The sequence below is a fragment of the Bos mutus genome, chromosome 1, assembly GCF_027580195.1.
Source record: "Bos mutus isolate GX-2022 chromosome 1, NWIPB_WYAK_1.1, whole genome shotgun sequence".
NCBI classification, from domain to species: Eukaryota; Metazoa; Chordata; class Mammalia; order Artiodactyla; family Bovidae; genus Bos; species Bos mutus.
In genome coordinates this window covers 110,036,861-110,060,074 of record NC_091617.1, presented here as the reverse complement: position 1 = coordinate 110,060,074, position 23,214 = coordinate 110,036,861, and the positions used below count along the sequence as shown (strand labels likewise).

The following is a 23,214-nucleotide window of genomic DNA, read 5'->3' as shown; positions in this document are numbered from 1 at the left end:
GAACTAATCTCTCAAGATGGATAAACCAGTTCAACTGAAATTCAAGCTGACCCAGATTCAAAAAATAAAAAATTTCAAATTTTCAGATTGAAGAAGAATTGGAATTAATTATTATAATGTTCAAATGAGGGAAGAGAAAGTTGATAAAGAAATTTATGAGAAGAAAATGAAAGGTTCTATTTGCTCAGGAGTATAGATGAGGACCAAGGTCCATCCTTCACAGAGAAGGGAGAGGAAGGTTATATAGTTCTTCACTTCTGGTCCATTCATGCAGGGATGAAGGAGAACCATTAAGGAAGATTTCTGAGCTCACCCTAAGGTATAAGCTCACCCTGTATAGAGAAATACAGTCCTCTTTTATCTAATTCTGAGATAGGTAAATCCTGTTGGTACTATTCTAACTAGAAGCTGGAGGGGTGATTTCATGATTAAGAGCATTGGTTATGTATCATCCATCAGGCTGGCTTTCTGGCCCCTGTTAGAATAGGGAAATCAACCCTGAATATCTATTGGAAGAACTGATGCTGAAGCTGAAGCCCCAGTACTTTGGCCACTTGATGTGAAGAGCTGACTCATTGGAAAAGACCCTGATGCTGGGAAAGGCTGAGAGCAGGAGGAGAAGGGGGTGACAGAGGATGAGATGGTTAGTTGGTATCACTGACTCAATGGCCATGCGTAAGCAAACTCTGAGAGATAGTGAAGGACAGGGAAGCCTGGTGTGCTGCAGTTCATGGGATCACAAAGAGTTGGGCATGACTGAGTGACTGCACAATGACAAATGAGACAATGGAGACTGAGCTCAGAGAGTCCAATAGGGTTGGTGATGAATAGACTTCACTTTCATGCATTGGAGAAGGAAATGGCAACCCACTCCAGTGTTCTTGCCTGGAGAATCCCAGGGACGGGGGAGCCTGGTGGGCTGCTGTCTATGGGGTCACACAGAGTCAGACACAAATGAAGCGACTTAGCAGTAGCAGCATTATAATGTTCTTACTGTTGGTTTTATTTTGCAGTTTACAGTGTCAGCCAAAGACGAAAATACTCTTGAGTGCAGGAGAGTCAGCTCAAAGGATATTTCTAGGCAGACTGAAATTAGGGAATTGAGTGAATTTTACAGGAAAAAAAAGAAGAGACATGAGATTTCTAGACCCAAAATAAATTTTGAAGAGGTTTACAAATCGTTATCCTCGGGGTTCACTGAGACTTGTCCTGTGATGAAGGTGACCTTATTCAAGATTGGAGTTTCATATGCATATTACATTTGAGAAGTACTTTTGAAGAATGAGACAGAAGTCCAATTCTTGTAGAGCTCAGGCCACGTGTGTGCTGGATGACCTTGGCTACCTAAGTTATTTTTTAGAGTATAAAATTAGCTTAATTTGGGTATAATGCAGTTTTTTAAAAAATCTATGAAAGACCTTTTCAATAAGCCCTAAGTCCTTGACTTAGATACAGTTAGAAACAACATTCTCCTTAGATTCACAAGGAAGGAGTGAATATATTCTATACTTCTATATTCATTTGAATATTCTATACTATATTCATTTGGAATCATAAGATCCACTCAGGCTCTGAAAGTCTATTTATCAATTTAGCCATTCCACAAACATTCATTAAACTCAAATTTGTGCCAGTGTTAAAATTTAGCAGATCAAAGCTCTTTAGTATCTAACATGAAAAAATGGAAATAGTTTGGTAAGTCAAATTATAATCATAAGTAAAGTGTTTATTTGCTTTTATAAGCAAAAGCTGTGTCTGTCTGTATTTGCCTTTAAGGTAAGGAAGAGTTTTGTTATGTGATTCAAAACACAAACCCATTGTCACAATTTTAGGAGTAGGAGGGGAAAAATATTTTAAAAAGCTCCGCTTAAGACTTTTTAATGAAGGGCAAATGTCAAACCCTACAATCTGAACTTTTTAAGAAAGAGACGATTGATAATTTTCAATTAAAGAATAAATTTCCTAACAAATGGATTCACTACAGGATTCCTTTCTGATGTACCGTGTTCATGGTAAACTGAAATCATCCACCCCAAATATCATGTTTCATAATGGGAGGTGTAGCCACTTATTCTAGTACAGGACAGTCTTCTTTAAGAAGCATGTCTCAAATCATGACTGAAGGTCTGATGAGAAGAAGCTGGAAAATTAAATGGAGAAGCAGTGTACATTATTTAAGGCAACATCTTTTTTCAAGCCTGACAGGAAAACAAATATGCCATAGGCGTAGAAGATGATGACACAGCATATTTGAATAGAAGCCTTGCAGAATTTCCAAACCGCTCACGGCCTTATTTCTACAAAGTTAAACTTGCCACAGTGAACACATGACCCACTTCTAACCCTGCCAACCTGTTTAATGTCTGAAATGAGCATATTTCTATAGATGCCTGTGAGATAGGTTTAATTGAATTGTTTCACCTTATGAACAATGCAGTTCCTATTAAACTTCAGAACCTAAAAGGGAGATTAACTTCGATTTCTTTTTACTGTAGTCACTTGAAAGCTATTTTCTTTACATAACATAATTTATCCTCCTGTGGATTTTTGAGGAATTTCCAGTTAACTTCTAGACATTTCCCTGAGAGCAGGAAATGTTTTTCCTGCTCCTCCATTTTCACTCCCACAGATACTGTGTTAGTGCCAAGAGACAGGCTAATGTCCAAAGTGCCTTCCCAGACTTCCCTGCTCATCTAGTGGCTAAGGATCCACCTGCCAATTTGGGGAACATGGGTTTGATCCCTGGTCTGGGAAGATTCCACATGCCATGGGGCAACTGGGCCAGGCACCACAATTACTCAGCCCATGCTCCGAAGCCCGTCCTCAGCAACAAGCGAAACCACTGCAGAGAGAAGCCTGTACACTGCAACTAGAGAGCAGCACCTGCTTGCCACAACCAGAGAAAGGCTGAAGCAATGAAGACCCAGAATGGCCAAAAGGAAATAAACAAATAAAAATTTAAAAACAAAAACAAAATTGCACTTCAGCAAGTACATTCAGTGCATGAGCGCACGTATGTCCTTAGGTTATGATTAGCCGTTTGGATGCCCCTCTGGAGCCAAGGTTAATGCATTTTCACACACCTACTTAAAACAATACTTGGTCCCAAGTCAGAGCTCAACAAATTTTTGCTCAGTGGAAATAGAACATGACTATGTGTTTATTGGAGATAAACTCTAAATGGCTCTCAAGAAGACACTTGTTAGCAAGCCTTCATGTTGCTACAATTTAGCTACAAGATTAAAGCATCCAAATAGAAAAAGGCAGGACTATCTGATTTGTTTTGCAGTCACATGAAGGATCGAAACAGAAAGATCATCTAGCTCCATTTTGTGTTTGGAAAGATGAGAATACTAAAGCCCAGAGGGGCTAAAAGACATTGGCAGGGTCATTCAGATCCAGCCAGAGCCGGTCCCGAGCTCTGTGTCTCACCTGCACGCACACCTCTCCTCTGAAGGCCAGACTGGCCCCTCCACCGGCCAAGAGCGCCGTGGGGTTGCCTGGTGCGCTGCTCAGACCCAACATGGCTCCCACCACCGATCTATTTCTCCCGTGACTTCATTTACTAACAATCCCATCATTCTCAGGCCAAAAATCTAAGAGTCCTTGATACCTCCAGCTCCACACTCCATATTCAGCACACCTAGAGTCCTCTTATTTCTACCTATACAACTTTTCCTGAACATGAATACTTCTCACTGACCTGGTCCACGCATGGTCTGCTGCAGTGACCTCCTTCTGGTCTCCTTCCCTGCTTTCTCTCTGGCTCCTCACAGGTCACTATCAGCAGCTGGGTATCAGTTCAGAACACAAATCTGCTTACATCATTTTCCAGGCTTAACTCTCATTGCCTTACCCCCTCACCAACATGCTGCTATCTCTGCTGCTGCTAAGTTGCTTCAGTCCTGTCCGACTCTGTGCGACCCCACCGACGCCCACCAGGCTCCCCCATCCCTGGGATTCTCCAGGCAAGAACACTGGAATGGGTTGCCATTTCTTTCTCCAATGCATGAAAGTGAAAAGTGAAAGTGAAGTTGCTCAGTCGTGTCAGACTCTGCTATCTCACGTGGAGTAAAATCCGAAATTCATACCATGGATTACAAGGCTTTATGTGATTAAGATTTTCAAAGTGAGTGGACAGTGCCTCTTAGGAACACAACCTCTTTTTACTTCAATTCAAGGTCAGAGTACAGACTTGGTGGATCACTGATAGGATGCAACCCGGCATTTCTTATATTCTTATATGAATACTCTTGACTCTTGGCCTAAATATTAAAAAATAAGAAAAAAGGGCTTTCCAGAGAAAGAACTGAGGAATGAGGAATGACTGAATACAGAGAATATTGTCATTATATCAAGTTCCGTGTCATTATTTATGGATACACACTATTACCTTGAACAATGAACCTATACCAACAAATGCTTTCAATATGTACCATTTTCTCCGTAAGTATAAATACTACATCCATGCATCTTTAAACACCCAAAACCTGTCACAGTTTCAGAATCAAATTGAGACTCAGTACATGTTTAGGTCACTGAAGAAAAAAACTTACATCATCACTGATCACACCTCATTTCAACAGGGTCAAGTCAGTCATAGCTTTTTCTCCTAGTTACTCTTAGCCCTGGCCAAGCTATTAAGAAGAGACACAGGGGTAGAAGACCATCATCAGAAAGGAGAACTTTGTTTCCAGTGCCAGGCATGGGCCAGAACTGTCATTAATGACTTCCTTTTCAAACAAGGAGGTCCAGTGAAAATTGGCGTTTAGTCTTTGGCACTGTTTATCCTGAACCTTTCCAGATGTGAGCACCACTGTTATAATTACCTCACTTCCATAGACTGTTATGTCTACCAAGTGCTTGCCAACTGATTTTATTTGCTCTCTGGAGCGGTGATTCTGAAAGTCATAAGTATTGTTGTCTCCACTACAGATTAGAGAACCGAGTCACACACAAAAAAGTCAAATAACTCTGTGGGATAGCAAGTGGGATCACATGCTCAAGTACAGATTTCCAAGCTTTCAGACCTTGGGATACCCTGTTATTTGGGCTTCCCGGGTGGCACTAGTGGTAAAGAACCTGCCTGCCAATGCAGGAGACGTAAGAGACCTGGGTTCGATCCCTGGGTTGGAAGATCCCCTGGAGGAGGGCATGGCAACCCACTCCAGTATTTTTGCTTGGAGAATCTCATGGACAGAGGAACGTGGTGGGTTGTTTGCTTGGTTATCTTTTTCTCTCCTTACTTCCTCCATACATACAACTGGTTCCAGAGGGGGTTCATATCATAATGCTTTTTAAGGTAAATTTAATTATAGATGCCCATTGAGATAGCTGGTAATACCCCGAGCATGAAGGTCACCATAGTTTTTAAGGATAGGCATTAGACCTTACCTTACAATACCTGTCTTTCCCTATCTCTTCATCAGTGCTTCTCTTAACAAGCTACCATCACAGACAATCAATCCTTTCTCAATGAATGAAAAAATATTTCCGGAACTGGATTCAAGCACTCCATTTTCCTGTCAGAAAAGTAATTGTGGCTGGCCAATAAACCAGTTTGAAAAATCAAATTTAAATGAGCCAGATTTAAATTTATAAGAGCCTCATTTAACATGCAATTAATTTTATGCCTATAATAAAAAGAGAAAAACCTCCAGTCTTCCTGTGGAATTAAATAGGCTGATAAGGAAGTGCTGTGCCTCTTAGAAATGAGATAAAGTAATTCTTGAACACTGTCATCCTTTTGGTTGCATAATATTGTATACAATACATCCTATTTCAGGGAAGTATTAATTTTACTGAAATTAAATTTTTTTTTTCTAAGTAATCATAGTAATGTGACTCAGTGGTTAGAGTTAAGACATAGATTATTGGTTTGACTTGTTTTAAAATTCTATCTCTCTCCTTTATTTTATCCCTTAAATCTTTAGAGCTTCCAGTGGTTTTGTTCCTTCTCAAAATAGAAATGGTAGGACTCAGCTATATTTAAGGTTCTCCAAACTTTGTTTCAATTAGTAAAATGTTGAGTGAAACCTTCATTTGCCAACCCTTTTATTCCTGTTAAAACCCATGTGTACATTAAGATGAGATTGTCAATCATTTATTTGTGATTTACACAATTTTTATGTTTTGGATGTGCAATAAATATATCTCCATCACACTATAAGCCCATTAAGTAATTCAAAATGTGACATTAACTTGCATTTTTCAAAAAGAAAGAAGTTAAACTTTTAGGCTGCTTTTTGTCCTAAACTTTGCTTCTAGGTTCAGCCACACAGGAGCCACTGTGAAAGGTCATTACCAAGTGTGGATTTCCAGTGAGCACTAGAACTGCTGAGAAAGTTCTAAGGCTTTTCTTTGCTGGGGACAATGTCAATCCTTGATATATTTTTAAAGGGTTCTAGGGGCCAATGAACACATCACTGTATTCAATGACTTTTTGAAACTAATCCAATGCTTTTTTTAAAGTAAATTCTTGAAGGAAAGCAAACTTCAGCAATTTGTAATAGTGCTCATGTTTAGACTTTCTGAGATTTTTCCTGCTTCTGTTCCCAGGACTTAAGGGCTCTCTCCAGAGGCTGCAGCTCGAGTATGTGGATGTAGTTTTTGCAAATCGACCGGACAGTAACACCCCCATGGAAGGTGAGTGAAGAAATTTAATAAAAGACCCTAGAGCTATTGATTCTAGCTTGATGACTTATTCCACTCACGGTAGGAAATGAAATATATTCAGACTTATTTGATCGAATGTGAAAAATAAAAACCTTTCCAGTCGATCTTTCAGTTTCATATTTACCCGCAAAGTTAGTGCTCTGTATCCTGTGTCTTGATTAATTTTTAAGCATCTGCAGGCACTGGGAGTGTGTGTGTGTGTGTTAGTAGCTGAGTTATGTCTGACTGTTTGTGACCCCCACGGACTGTAGCTCACCAGGCTCTTCTCTCCATTAAATTCTCTAGGCAAGAATACTAGAGTGGTTGCCATTCCCTTATCCAGGGGATCTTTCTAACCCAGGGATAGAACCCAGGTCTCCTGCATTGCAGGCAGACTCTTTACCATCTGAGCCACCAGGGAAGCCCTCCCTGGAGTGTGGCTCCTGCCATTATGGTGCTCATTTTCTCCAGGTTTGTTTCACTTGTGTGCTTCCATCAACTAAAACAATAAACATAATTGGAAGGGGAATTTATAACCCAGCCATCATTATTTTGGAGTTCTCTGAGGCTCTTCTTATTTTATAATGACTCTAGGTCTGATTAGTTTCCAATCTGTGATGATAAGTGCTAAGTGCTACTGTGAGCAGAGACTTTATAGGAGTGACTATTTCAAAATGAGACTCTTCGTTGCAATCTGGTTTTTGAGTCTCAAGGAGCTGCAGTATTTTATCCCCTTTCTGCTACAACTGTTTGAAGACAATTTAAGCATCTCCCTGTGAAAGCTTTCAGAATGTTCCTAAAACCAGGTTTTCTTCAATTTGTGTTTATTTATGGGACCAATTGAGAAAAGAAGATAGTTTGGAAGGAAAAATTTAAAAGAAGGTTCTAGTTAATTGAGATTTATGCTCACATGAATTTTCACATACCTGAGGTAAATGAGAATGAAGATATTTGGGGAAAAGAAGGGAAAAAATAATACTTTGATTATTCAAGGCTTACTATATGACACGGATTTATACATTTTTAATGAATTAGAACATAACGTAAAATTACATTAAAGGTAAATTTAATTTTGATGATTCAAAAAGTAGTTCTGGATCTTGTAATAAGTCAGGTTCTGTAAAAGTTTGTTCTTGCTAGAGGATTATAGAAGTTATGGAAGCTGTGAATGATCGAAGTATATATAAATGTTTCTATAGGTTGAATTTCTGAAAAAAAAAAGTTATGGAAACTTTTTTTCCTTATCATTTATCTCTTTCTCGACCACAGGTAAATGGTTAAAATATATATTTATATATCTTATTTTTTGCTAGAGTTTTCTGCTTTTGTGATTTGAGTAAATTAGAAGTTTTATATAAAGCAAGATCAGTGTTGGAAATTCATGATAAGAAATTATCCATGGAAATGACATAAAATGCATATTTTTGTCAAAGCCAAGAATAGGTGTTTGATAAAGTGAGTCATAAGCATTTTATTTATGTAAGAAGTAGGTATTGCAAGGATAGTGTGATGCCACAGTATTCTTAATGCTACATTAAAACACAGCACTGATGCTATCGTGCGAGCACAGTTGTCAAGTAAGATGCCATTTAGTGGCAGCTCTTAAAGACTGAAATTACTTCCCATTTTAAGTGCCTAGTGAACTATTTTCTTCTTAGGAAAAATGTCCTTTGCAATTATGCTATGTACAGGACAGAGGAACATCTGGGATTTTTTTAGCATTTTTTTTTGGCTCATTCTGCCCATTCTACCATTATCTTTAATCTGAGGGATATAAAGTATAAATCTTTAATCTGAGGGATATAAAGTATAAGTCTCTGAAACAGAAAACATTATAATCTGCATTATATACCTACAGAAGGAGGATATTCTCAATTAGCAGACAAACTATGTGATACTAATAAGATAATGATGTCTCTTGTAGAAACACAGATTATGTGTTGACATTATTGGACGGGAGCTTCAAAACATTAAAAAAAAAAAAAACAGATTGCTACCTGATAGAATGTATAACTGCATTATCCAGCCTCTGCTGGAATCAGGAAATATTTATATTTTCTCTGAGTTTCTTACAGAAAATTCCACAAAGCAGAATAGGAAGCTGTTTTATCATGAGTTATTGTCCAAGTTTGGAAGTCTAACAAAGGGTGTCAAATAGAGTTTTGTGCTTGTTGATAGGGTCAAGGAACATGGCATTTCATAGCTCTGTGGCAACCAGCCACTTTATGCTGGAATATAGCCTGCTCTCCCCACCCCCACCAAAGGGAGATCCACTCCTGGCTGGTGCATCAGACCCAGGGCTTATTCCTCTGGGAGGACTTAGCAGGGACACGCTGTGGGCAAGTCTCCATGTAGGACTCGTTCCAGATTGAAATAGCTTCCCTGTGATGTCTCCCTAGCTTTGTAGAAAGTGTGTATCCTTAAACAGTATACTCATTTGTTCCAAGGTGAGCCAGATGGAAGGGCTAGTTTGATATTAGTCTCTAGAAACTCATTCTCCACATTTAGCCTTTCCTACTTAACTGTAACAGAGGAAAGGACTGATCTGGGCAACTGAGAGAAGAAATAGAATAAAAAGAAGAAAATAAGGAATAGAAGAGACAGGGATTGCCAGGTGATCTTGGGTGCATTTTCTCCTCTAAAATGGAAAAAAAAAAAAAAAAGGATGTCTAAGCTATGTCTGAACTCCATGTTGTTATTAAGTTTCATTTTTGCAATGATTTTGTAAATCATATGTATATGTGTATTAGTGAAAATTGTATGTGTACAATGCGGTCTACCTTAGGAAGCCTATTACGGTTTCTGAAAACAATACAGAAAAGTAAATGTTACATATAATCAAAATTACCCTTGAAAACCCTATGGTAGCTATAGCAGTTATTTGTTAGTTAGTGTTACTCGATAGCCTTTAGTTATTCAATTTCATCTCCAAATACAGTGACAAAATCATCACTAAATACTTTCCCTTTTTTTTTTCCTTTTGGCAATGGCTTTAATATTATTCACATACTTTTCTTATTTTAGCAACTCACATTGGCAATTTTAGGCTCAGTTGCATCCATTTCTGTCTAATATAAGTGACAGGACAATGGTTTCCAAGTGCATATTGCTGAATTTTTGTATATTAAATCTATATATGTTGGCACTATTCTCTATATGTGTGCTTCACAGTAAACCCTTAGCATTTGTAGATAATCTTTATTGGTTTCAACCATTCCTTGTCAATTTCATAGACCCATAACACACCCTAACTTATAATTTTGCCAAGGAACCTATATTAAATTCTGGGGAACCAACAAGAGAACCCATACCAGCTTTCTAAGACTCATTTTAAACAACTTGGATTTAAATTTATTAAAGTGCCAACCCCATTCACCTGGTTTGCAACTATGAAAGGATATTAAGTGGGAACATTTCTAGAATAAACTTATGTGAGTTTCATCTAGGTTCTGCATATCAGATGGAAGCAACTGAGCCAGAGAAAAATTAGCAGTAGCATTCTCATAATATTTTAGCATTATGGATCAAATTAGATGTTGCCCCCTTTCTTCCTTAGAAATCCAGTAGACAAAAATGAGTCCTCTCAAAAGAATGGCCATAAACTCCAAAAGTGCAATCAGAGGAGACAGGGGGTGAGATTGCCTTTGTAATGTGCAACCCTGTGGAATGCAATTAAACATTTTACAGCTATGGGAAGATGTTCTTGACAACAGAGGGGAACTTATGTACTTTTCCCTCTGTCCTTCTTGTTTATTTTTTTCTGGTTCACCTAGTAGTAAGTCATTGTTTTTCCAGAGCATCTGCCATGCCATCTGTCTCTTATAATATCTGGTGTTGATAGCATATTTTCCAATACCAGAAAAAATCACCCCCATGTCCCATTTCTTCTTTCTTATGCTGCTGTGTTCTTCCCAGTAGTCACTGACAGGTCATTGAGTGTCATGATATTCATATTTTTAAGTCTCTCACTTCTGTAAATCCCCCAAGTATATTTCAAAATCTTCTCTTAAGCTCATTAGGCAAGAGAAAGTTAATTCCATCATGAATCATGTTGGACATGGATGGACACAGAGCACTTGTGTGCCTGAGGACCTGCACGAGGAGTTTTTCGGTGTGGTTTTCAGTCATTCCTAACAGCCAGACTACTCATCCATACTCTTCCTATTGCTCTAGGGATGAGGTGACTGAGCATGATTGTGGTCATGAAAGGAACTTATAAACCATGTACCACTTGTGAATAATAGAAAAAAGAAGGGACCCATTTTAGTTTACATAGCTTTTTGAAAGAAGAAAAGCCACTAAATTCATTGGTCTGAGAATATTATGATGTTTTAAATTAAATTACATTTTAATTAAATTTTTATTTTTAAAAATGCTTGGAATTGAGCCCTCTAACTTTTATTTATTTAGAATTTTTTGCCAAAACTAGTTAATCTTACAAACTCCCTAAATCATTAGATGTTATTCCCAACCTAATTACAGTTCAAATTATTTATTTGTTTTCCTGCTAGTAGGTCAACGCAGACATAAAACAACCCAGATGTCTTATTTCAAAAAAGAAGGACAAGATCAAAGTTAGCATTGCTTAATTCCCATAACATCATCATGTCAAACAACCTATCCCATAAGAATTTGCTTCTTTCAATACCATCTTTTTTACCGTCACCATGTGCCAGCAGGAATCTACTGCTATTCAGGGAACTAGGACATCCATCCAATGACAGCACAGGAAATACCAGAGCTGCAAACATTTCAGCATCCCAAATTGTCTATACTTTTTCAGTTCCAGAGCATTGGACCTGGATTTTTAGCATCCAAAGTAAAGTTTTCAGAACAAAAATTTAATGGCTCCCCTCACCAAGCCTAGAAATGGGCCTTCTCAAGTGGCACAATGGTAAAGATTTCGCCTGCCAATGAAGGAGACTCAAGAGACGCAGGTTTGATCCCTGGGTTGGGAAGATCCCCTGAGGTAGGAGATGGCAACCCACTCTAGGATTCTTGCCTGGAAAATTACATAGACAGAGGAGTCTGGTGGGCTACAGTCTATGGGGTCTCTAAGAGTCAGACACGACTGAGCAACTGAGCACACACATACAGACCTATAAGTATTATCTAACCACCATGGATAGTACCTTCTGCCTTTATATTTTACTGTCTTCCCTGAAAAACACCCTATATGTGTCCCCCCAAAAGCATAATAGCAGGAAGAAATCTGCAAATATTCTATAAGAGTGCTGTTCCATAGACATATTTTGAAAGCCATATATGTACTTTCAATTCTATTACTTACATTTTAAAGATAAAAAGAAACATGAGATTAATTATAAAATATATTTTAATTTAAGCCAATATATTAAAGTTTTTTAACATATAATCAATATAAAATTTTTGAGGGGATATTTTACTTTTTTTTCATAATAAGTGTTTGAAATCTGTTATGTACTTCATATTTATTTTGTTGTTCAGTCACTAAGTCATGCCTGACTCTTCAAAGCCCCATGGACTGCAGCATGCCAGGCTTCCCTATCCTCCACTGTCTCCCAGAGTTTGCTCAAACTCCTGTCCACTGAGTCAGTGATTTCATCCAACCATCTCATCCTCTGTCACCCCCTTTTCCTCCTGCCCTCAGTCTTTCCCAGCATCAGGGTCTTTTCCAATGAGTCGGCTCTTCACATCAGGTGGTCAAAGTATTAGAGCTTCAGCATCAGTCCTTCCAGTGAATGTTTAGGGTTGATTTCCTTTAGGATTAACTGGTTTGATTTCCTTGCTGTCCAAGGGACTCTCAAGAATCTTCTCCAACACCACAGTTCAAAAGCATCAATTCTTCAGTGCTAAGCCTTCTTTATGGTCCAAATCTCACATCCATACATGACTATTGGAAAAACCATAGCTTTGACTAGACAGACCTTTGTGAGCAAAGAAATGTCTCTGCTTTTGAATATGCCGTCTAGGTTGGTCATAGCTTTTCTTTCAAGGAGCAAACATCTTTTAATTTCATGGCTGCAGTCACCATCTGCACTGATTTTGGAGCCCAAGAAAATAAAGTCTGTCACTGTTTCCATTTTTTCCCCATCTGTTTGCCATGAAATGATGGGACCAGATGCCATGATCTTCGTTTTTTGAATGTTGAGTTTTAAGCCAACTTTTCTACTCTCTCACCTTCATCAAGAGGCTCTTTAATTCATCTTCACTTTCTTCCATTAGAGTGGTATCATCTGCATATCTGAGGTTATTGATATTTCTCCCAGCAAACTTGAATCCAGCTTGTGCTTCATCCAGCCCAGCATTTCACATGATGTGTTCTGCATTTGAGTTAAATAAGCAGGGTGACAATATACAGCCTTGAAATACTCCTTTCTGGATTTGGAATCAGTCCATTGTTCCATGCCCGCTTATAGCACATCTTAATTTGGGCCAGCCACATTTCAAGTACTCAATAACTACATGTAGCTAGTGGCTACTATTGCACCACACAGGTCTTTAAACTTTAGTTCAAGTCTAGCAGAACACGAGACACATAATAAGTGCTCAATAAAAATTTGTTGTCTGGATGGGTGCATGGATGGATGATTAGATGGATGAGTGAACAAGTCATTTTAGTGAATGAATGAAGCTGAATGAAACTAAAGTTAAACAGATACATCTTCATTTTTCTCCCTGAAAGCCTATTTTGGCTTCCTAACATCTGTGAATATTCTGGTACTTGATCTGGTTCAGCATATTTCAGGGTGATATTAAGGACAGATTGCTGGCAGAGAGTCCCAGGACACTGTTACAGTCCATTTCTCCTCATCTGCCTTAACAGCAGCATCCAGATGCCAGATCTCTCTCCAGAAATCTGCTTGATGCCTAAATGAGCAGAAATGAATGGAGGGATGAATCTTGGGCAGTTCAGTTGCCCCTGAGGATTATTATATCAGATATTAAAATTATCTAACCCATTTCACTTATGACCCTGGCCAGGATACTCTGAGACCTCTGGTGTTGATCAGATCCATATAACCTCCTGGCTTGAAAGGCTGGGACAGCTGAATTTTCAAGAAATTAATTTGGATAAAATGATTTTCCTATCCAAGAGGTTGAGCCAAACCCTACCAAGCCCATGGTTTAAAAAAAAAAAAAAGTGTTCCAAGTTTACTAAATCAGGTTTATTTCCATTTTAACTGTGAATTCACCAAAAGTTTTACTGCTACTTTAGACATATTCATCTGATGTTTTATCCTTTACAGAATACCAAGTCATGTCATTAAAAAAGAAATTATTTTCAGTCATTCTAAGAAATAGCATTCGGAAATGGTTGCAATGTTCTTCCAGTGTCTGGTGTTTGCCTGTGTTTTTTTTGTTGTTGTTGTTGTTTTAGAAAAATCTCATGTTTCTACCATTGTAAGCTTCCTTCTCTTTAGGACAATATTTCTGTAAAATGATCTGGGGGACATTAGATGGACACAGCATTAAATTCTGGCTTTGCTACCTATGTATACCTAGGACAAGTTACTACCCTCACTGAAGCTCAGTCTCCTCATCTGAAAATGCAGGTAACACATACAGTGATTTCTGAAGGAGTTAACAGTGTGCATACAGCACCTCACTCACAGTAGGGGAAAGAAACATAAGCCCCATTTCTAGAATGCCCCGTACAACACACATACATATAAAATTCCCCTTTCTCTGGATCTCTCTCAGAGGTGAGCATAGGAGACGACTAAGACCCTAAAATTACAATGTGATGAAAATCCAGTGAAGATGGCCACGATGCAACATCAACCAGGGTCTGTGGTGAGGCCATGTAGAAACAAGGTACACAGTTAGCAATGGAATCTTCTTCTAGCTCATTTTTTCTCCTTGAAATTTTGTTCTGAGATCCTCCAGGCCCTTTAAAATTATTCAATTATAGATTTTCCAGGGTTAATTTATTCAGTCAAAAGGTCATCTTGAGCCTGTGGTTTTATTTTCAAAAGTGTATCTAGAAAAAACTCAATAATAGGATCCACTCATTTGTTCAGTTGACAGTTTTTGAATATCTGCACTGGCAGACAGAAGGTGCCTGGGTCAATAGCCCACTTGCCGTATTGGAAAGACTCAAGCACAAATCTACCTGACCATTAACTGCAGCTCACTAATTAGCTTGATGTGCAGCTGTGGACTCTGCATTTTTGAGGATATTTGAGGCCAGAATGGGATCACCAGTGAGTGACTGATTTGAGAATACATTTAACAATAAAAATCATACAAAAAAATACTTTTAAGTCTTCATACGGTTCACGTATATTTAGTGTATCTTGACTGTTTCATGCCATAGGCAAATGGATGTATTGCGAATATAATCCTTTCCTCAATGCTCAGTACACACATTGTCTCCTATGTCCATGGCCCCCATGTCTCAGAGATTATTAATCCACTTTGTCTTACTATAAACATGATGTTAATTCTGGCTTTCTCACAAGCTCCTTGTTTCTGTACCCAGTATCATTTATCTTCTCTACATTTCTTACTTTCTTGAGCAGAACTGAATAATCTTAAGTAACACAGAAAAGGCACATTACAGACATGATGGAGTTCCCCACCCCTAGTTGTTGGCATGCTGTCTCAGATTTGCAGAGTAAATTTCTAGGGCAACTGGAAAAATTTCCAGAGTTTGGACCATGGATCACTGTGGTATCCATCTATCAAGAGCAGAGCCCTGGTTAACAAGTTTTCATTTTCCAAATAGATCCCATAGAGAGAGCAGGAGTTTTAGAACATACTGATACTGAGAAGTTAAGATTGCCAAGGCTGCAGAAAAGACGTGACAAGCTGGCTTTAAAGGAAACTATATTCCCAATAATAATTTGTAATCATTTAAGGGTGTATCTTTTCCCATGGGGATGGTCTTGATCCCTGTCTCCTGTACAATGTCACGAACCTCATTTCATAGTTCATCAGGCACTCTATCTATCAGATCTAGGCCCTTAAATCTATTTCTCACTTCCACTGTATAATCATAAGGGATTTGATTTAGGTCATACCTGAATGGTCTAGTGGTTTTCCCTACTTTCTTCAATTTAAGTCTGAATTTGGCAATAAGGAGCTCATTATTGGAGCCATAGTCAGCTCCTGGTCTTGTTTTTGCTGACTGTATAGAGCTTCTCCATCTTTGGCTGCAAAGAATATAATCAATCTAATTTCAGTGTTGACCATCTGGTAATGTCCATGTGTAGAGTCTTCTCTTGTGTTGGTGGAAGAGGGTGTTTGCTATGACCAGTGCGTTCTCTTGGCAAAACTCTATTAGTTTTTGCCCTGCTTCATTCCGTATCCCAAGGCCAAATTTGCCTGTTACTCCAGGTGTTTCTTGACTTCCTACTTTTGCATTCCAGTCCCCTATAATGAAAAGGACATCTTTTTTGGGTGTTAGTTCTAAAAGGTCTTGTAGGTCGTCATAGAACTGTTCAACTTCAGCTTCTTCAGCATTACTGGTTGGGGCATAGACTTGGATTACTGTGATATTGAATGGTTTGCCTTGGAAATGAACAGAGATCATTCTGTTGTTTTTGAGATTGCATCCAAGTACTGCATTTTGGACTCTTTCGTTGACCATGATGGCTACTCCATTTTTTCTAAGGGATTCCTGCCTGCAGTAGTAGATATAATGGTCATCTGAGTTAAATTCACCCATTCCAGTCCATGTATGGATGTGAGAGTTGGACTGTGAAGAAAGCTGAGCACTGAAGAATTCTTGCTTTTGAATTGTCGTGTTGGAGAAGACTCTTGAGAGTCCTTGGACTGCAAGGAGATCCAACCAGTCCATTCTGAAGGAGATCAGCCCTGGGTGTTCTTTGGAAGGAATGATGCTAAAGCTGAAACTCCAGTACTTTGGCCACCTCATGCGAAGAGTTGACTCCTTGGAAAAGACTCTGATGCTGGGAGGGATTGGGGGGCAGGAGGAAAAGGGGACAACAGAGGATGAGATGGCTGGATAGCATCACCGACTCGATGGATGTGAGTTTGAGTGAACTCCTGGAGTTGGTGATGGACAGGGAGGCCTGGCGTGCTGCCGTTCATGGGGTCGCAAAGAGTCGGACATGACTGAGCGGTGAACTGAACTGAACTGAAGGGTGTATCTTGTGCTTTCTTGGGAAGCCAGATACTCCCAACCACATTTAATAAAGGCCTGTTGCAAAGGAGGATCCTGGTGATATTCTATGCAGTTTACCTACTTCCTCTATTCTCTTTCCCTTTTTCCCCTTTCCTCACATCTTCAGTCGACAGTGAAGGCAGATACAACTGCTCTCATTAGTAAGACACAAAAGGAGAAACAATGTGGGCCACTTGTCTGGAGGCCCGTTCTACCTCCTCACCACAAATATGTGGTCTCCACCAAGCTCAGAAAGGGTGATCTTTTGGTTTTTGTTTTCCCCCTTAAGTTGTTTTTAGTTAAGAAAAAATAGAGAGTGGAGACAGCTTCTGCTCACCCCAGCTGTCAGGTGGAAAGAGAACTGCTTAGTATTCTGGGGCTGTGGGTTTGTGACTCATGTGAGCTTCCTTCTGTGTGAGCTGTCATCTCCCTGAAAGTTGCTGGAGTTGTGACAGGAGTCACCTCCACATTCGGAGGGGATGTTGCCTCAGTCTCAGGGGCATTCATCTCTACAAGCTTCTCATGGTGCTGGAGCTGATTTGTAGTCACATGGTATAGGACTCTGAGGCTAGCATTGTCCAGCTCTTCAGCCCAGATAGGCGGGGCTGTGGGTTTAAGCTTCCTGTCAAAACAGTCTTGATCAGGGTTTACTAGCATGTGGATTCAGTGAGCTGAATGAGCTCCTGTGTCATTGCTCATCTGGAATTCTCAGACAATGGGGATAAACAAATCCCCTTAAGTCTCTCTCTTACTTTCCGTAAAAATGAAGTAATGAGAGACTCAATGGCTTTTTTTAAAGCCCTCCCGGGTGTTGAATACGTGTAGTGAAAACATACGGGATCTGCAATCAGAGGATGAGGATACTAGTCTTAGGTGTGTGAACTTGCTTGAGCTGCTCAGAGTTTCTGCTGCTCAGTTTTTCATTTGGAAAATGGGAAGAATAAAAACAGTACCTTGTCTAGCTACTTCCAAGTTTGTTGTGGTGATAATATAAGTGGAAATGTTTGATCAATTGTAATTTGTAACATCTGTACAAATATTTTGAGATTATCACTGTTACATGTGTGTGTACACATGTAGTAAGATGTCATACCTGAAGTTTCAACCAGACATCGAGACACAACAAAATTTCAGAGATTCAAATCTCCATTTCTGTACTTGCAAAGGAAAAAGACAAGAGCTGACTCCACAACTTTTTCTTTCCCTGATGTTTTAAGAAATTAGAAACCTACAGAAAGGTTGAAAAAATAAACAGCCAAGTCTTCACCTCGATTTACCAACTGTGCTATATTTTGCCTCTATTTTGCTCTCTCTGTGTTCTTGCAGTATGACCTTTCACCCATAAATACTTTCTTCTCTCTCCTGAGACTTGGCATTCTTCCACACAAGCATCATGCACTCATCACACTCAAGAACGTTAACACTGGTACACTGCAGTTACCTATACAAACCATACTCAAATTTCCTAAACTCTCCTTTAAGGATTTTGTTGTTGTTTGAGAGGGAGGTGAGGCTGTGATTTGATTAAGAATCCCACATTACATTAAGTTGTCATGGCTTTTTAATCTTTTTTCGTCTAAAATGTTTCCTCCACCTTGTTTTCTCTTTGATGACAATGACCTTTTTAAGGAAAATGTAAGCCAGTTGTTTTCGAGAATGTCTCTTCAGTCTGGATTTGTCTGATTGTTTTATCATGATTAGATTAACATCAAGCATCTTTGGCAAGAAGATTACACAGATCATGTTGGGTCCATCTCAGTGTGTTTCTCAGGGGGCCCTGGAGGGTCATTTTCCATTATTGGCCATGTTAAAGTTGATCACTTGGTTAAGATGATGTCTCAGTTTTCTCCACCATGATGGTACCTTTAAGACTTGGTAATGAATAATCCCATGGATGGCGGAGCCTGGTGGGCTGCAGTCCATGGGGTCGCTTAGGGTTGGACATGACTGAGCGACTTCCCTTTCACTTTTCACTTTCATGCATTGGAGAAGGAAATGGCAACCCACTCCAGTGTTCTTGCCTGGAGAATCCCAGGGACGGGGGAGCCTGGTGGGCTGTGGTCTCTGGGGTCGCACAGAGTCGGACACGACTGAAGCGACTTAGCAGCAGCAGCAATGAATAAATAAGTTGGGGTGTGATTCTTCGAGACTGTGTGAATAGCCTGGTTCCTCACACCTGGAGTTGGCATCCACTGCCAACCTCTGCCTGCAGCAGTTATTAACAGTAGAAAGTTATTACAATTACCCTTCCCCATTTATGGGCTTCCCTGATGACCCAGCAGGTAAAGAATCTGCCTGCATTGCAGGAGACACAGGAGATGCAGGTTTTATCCCTTGATCAGGAAGATCGCCTGGAGGAGGAAAATGGCAACCCACTAGAGTATTCTTGCCTGGGAAATCCCATGGACAGAGGAGCCTGGCAGGCTACAGTCCAAAGGTTCACAAAGAGTCAGACACGACTGAGGCATCCTGCCACAAAGAGGAAATTTTCCCTCACTCTGAGTTCTGTGCCTCTCCCCTCAACTTGCTTCAGGAAAATAAAGGTTGAAAGAGAGGATCTAGTGAGAAGGGTATAGCTGGAAAAACTACACTGTGATACCTAGTTGGGGCTGGAGAGCGTGACCATCATGGTCGGGGAGTAAAGAGGCTTGGGAGCTGACTCACGCCTGGCAAATCTAGAGATGGAGAAGTGGGCTGAGTCTCTACTTTATTACAGCCGGAGAGTATACCCTCCCTGGAGGTGTCCAGGAGGGCTACTTTGAATATTTCCTGTGTGGGGTCATCTTGGGTCTGTCCTCCAGGAGGATAGTGGGGGCTGGAGCTGGACACCCAGAGCCAGTAGGAGAAGGGTTCACGGGAGAGGCAGAAAGTAGAGAAATAGCGAAGCCAGCCATGCCCCCTTTCATTACCCTCTGCTGCAGGCGTTAGTCTAAGCAGGTCCCAGTTGGGACAGGGAAAGGAATTTGAGTTTGTAGTTTTGACTGATATCTGCAAAGGCTGTGTTTATGATCTAAAAGGATGTCAGGACTGTTCATTACCCAAGAGTAGGCAGAAAAACTGTGAGACAGCCTGAGTTTTCATCAGGGTCAAGGTTTCATTGTTCCCACTGAATGTAAAGGGGCAGTGGGAGATTAAAAAATAAAACAGAGTCATAATTACTTATCACGAGTCATGCTCATTCTATATACTAGTTATATATGTTTAAATACCTAATTTTAAATTGATATGACTTAAATTACACATTAAAAAATTAACTTTTTATTAGTATCAGAAAACAAATTTGTTTGCTTTATAAGAAAATATCATGTCCAATATAATTGGAAATTCAGGAAAATCTTCTGTGCTAAAGATTTAAGTCCCCACAAATTATAAAATAAGGCCCTTGACCACTTGTTTAAAATGTGTACATTGAACACAGATATCCTTGTACCTCATGAACAATGCCCAGGCATCTGAGGACTTTTGAAAGTGTCACTATTTGGGGGAGTGTTTGTCAATATTCAAATACTAAAAAAGATTATAAGCCACAAAACCTCAGCTTCTGCAGTTTGAACTTTATCCATCCATTTTTATATTCAGTTCAGTTCAGTCGTTCAGTCATGTCCAACTGTTCGCGACCCCATGAATCACAGCATGCCAGGCCTCCCTGTCCATCACCAAATCCCGGAGTTAACTCAGACTCACGTCCATCGAGTCAGTGATGCCATCCAGCCATCTCATCCTCTGTTGTCCCCTTCTCCTCCTGCCCTCAATCCCTCCCAGCATCAGAGTCTTTTCCAATGAGTCAACTCTTCGCATGAGGTGGCCAAAGTACTGGAGTTTCAGCTTTAGCATCATTCCCTCCAAAGAAATCCCAGGGCTGATCTCCTTCAGAATGGACTGGTTGGATTTCCTTGCAGTCCAAGGGACTTTCAAGAGTCTTCTCCAACACCACACTTCAAAAGCATCAATTCTTCGGTGCTCAGCCTTCTTCACAGTCCAACTCTCACATCCATACATGACCACAGGAAAAACCATAGCCTTGACTAGACTGACCTTTGTTGGCAAAGTAATGTCTCTGCTTTTGAATATGCTATCTAGGTTGGTCATAACTTTCCTTCCTGTGGGGAGCGAGCTCCGCCCGTGGCAAAGGTCATGAGGAAGGAGGCTTGGCATACGCAAAGGCGGGATCAAGCCTCGGGAGTCTCCCTGGAAATTCTCGAGCATCTACCCCTAAAACCAGAGTCTGCCTACTTTCTGCTTTGTTCTCTCACCTACACCTCTGACTTTATGGGGGGCTGTCCCCCACTACCTCTCTGAAAAAAGAGTTAGCTTACAGTTCCAGTTAATAATTCCTGGGTGTGACAGTGTTTCAACCTACAAACTCCTTTGGAAATCCTCTAGCCTGCCTGAATAGGTTTTTTCGGCCACATGTGATTGTTCAGAGCCTCCCGACTGTGAGAGGGAGGAGATGTTCTAAACTGTCTAAACACAGATTCTTTTGAGTAGTTAAGAGATTGATTAGAAATTGTATTGGTGAAGGGTTTTTCATTTATTGGGCCAATGTTTGCTGCTAAGTCTCCCTACCCCTTACCTACTGTGTCCTTGGCAGTGTATTAATTGATATAATGGGTGTATAGAAATGTAAGTAGTAGCCTCAGTGTTTGTAACCTCGGACCCTTGAGTTAATTCTTTTCTTGATTGAGCCCACCTTACCTTTGCCCTATAGGAATGCAGCTTTGTCCAATGCTTTTTTGGAGGCTGGTGCCTGACTTTGGAATAATCACCTTTAGAGAAAGATAAGTTTCTTAAAATGTTAACAGGCCTCCTGGCCAGAAGATGATGTAATTCACCTGAACTTTTGCATAGGATAAGTTTGAAAGCCTGGCTTCGATTAGGACCAGGAGCTGCTGCCCTTGCATGACTCCACCCCTTCCCCCATTATCCTCTATGCACAACTTAAGGTATAAAAACTACTTTGGAAAATAAAGTGCGGGCCTTGTTCACCGAAACTTGGTCTCCCCATGTCACTCTCTCTCCCAAATTCTGGCTGAGTCTCCATCTGGAGTGCGGAATCCGCCATGCTTACTAATTATGCCTGGGCTTCTAAGATCCGACCGGGGAGGCCTCAGTGTTTCCTCTCCTTCGGGAGAACGGAAGGACGCCTGCGGCCTACGTAAGTGGTGCAAACTTCTCGTCTTGAAGTTTTATTGGTCTCCCGCGTAAACCAAGCTACTCAGCCTCTTTTCTCCACTGAATTTTCCTACTGAGCTATCCTCATCCTATTACTCTTTATATCTTTGATAAAATATTTAAATAAATAGGTCGCCGACGCCGTCCCCGCTTCAAATACCCTGGATCAGCCGGGGCTGGTCCCCGGCACCTTCCAAGGAGTAAGCGTCTTTTAATTTCATGGCTGCAGTCACCATCTGCAGTGATTTGGAGCCCCCAAAAATAAAGTCTGATGCTGTTTCCACAGTTTCCCCATCTATTTCCCATGAAATGATGGGACCAGATGCCATGATCTTTGTTTTCTGAATGTTGAGCTTTAAGCCAACTTTTTCACTCTCCTCTTTCACTTTCATCAAGAGGCTTTTTAGTTCCTCTTCACTTTCTGCCATAAGGGTGGTGTCATCTGCATATCTGAGGTTATTGATATTTCTCCCAGCAATCTTGATTCCAGCTTGTGCTTCTTCCAGTCCAACGTTTCTCATGATGTACTCTGCATATAAGTTAAATAAGCAAGGTGACAATATACAGCCTTGAGGTACTCCTTTTCCTATTTGGAACCAGTCTGTTGTTCCATGTCCAGTTCTAACTGTTGCTTCCAGACCTGCATACAGATTTCTCAAGAGGCAGGTCAGGTGGTCTGGTATTCCCATCTCTTTCAGAATTTTCCACAGTTTATTGTGATCCACACAGTCAAAGGCTTTGGCATAGTTAATAAAGCAGAAATAGATGTTTTTCTGGAACTCTCTTGCTTGGAGCCAAAGCAAAAAGAATACCCAGCTGTGGATGTGACTGGTGATAGAAGCAAGATCTGATGCTGTAAAGAGCAATATTGCATAGGAACCTGGAATGTCAGGTCCATAAATCAAGGCAAATTGGAAGTGGTCAAACAAGAGATGGCAAGAGTGAATGTCGACATTCTAGGAATCAGCGAACTGAAATGGACTGGAATGGGTGAATTTAACTCAGATGACCATTATATCTACTACTGCAGGCAGGAATCCCTCAGAAGAAATGGAGTAGCCATCATGCTCAACAAAAGAGTCCAAAATGTAGTACTTGGATGCAATCTCAAAAACGACAGAATGATCTCTGTTCGTTTCCAAGGCAAACCATTCAGTATCACAGAAATCCAAGTCTATGCTCCAACCAGTAACGCTGAAGAAGCTGAAGTTGAATGGGTCTATGAAGACCTACAAGACCTTTTAGAACTAACACCCAAAAAAGATGTCCTTTTCATT

The 23,214-nt window shown here is 40.2% G+C and overlaps 1 protein-coding gene across 2 annotated transcripts in view; it reads left to right on the top strand.

The window, feature by feature from the left end:
* The window catches only part of KCNAB1 (potassium voltage-gated channel subfamily A regulatory beta subunit 1), a 445,278-nt gene that overhangs the window by 371,346 nt on the left and 50,718 nt on the right, over nt 1-23,214 (top strand). For both annotated transcript variants that reach the window (XM_005896620.3, XM_005896621.2), the window contains exon 8: nt 6,559-6,645. In XM_005896620.3, the coding sequence (XP_005896682.1) occupies nt 6,559-6,645 (87 nt within the window). The remainder of the gene's footprint in view (nt 1-6,558; nt 6,646-23,214) is intronic.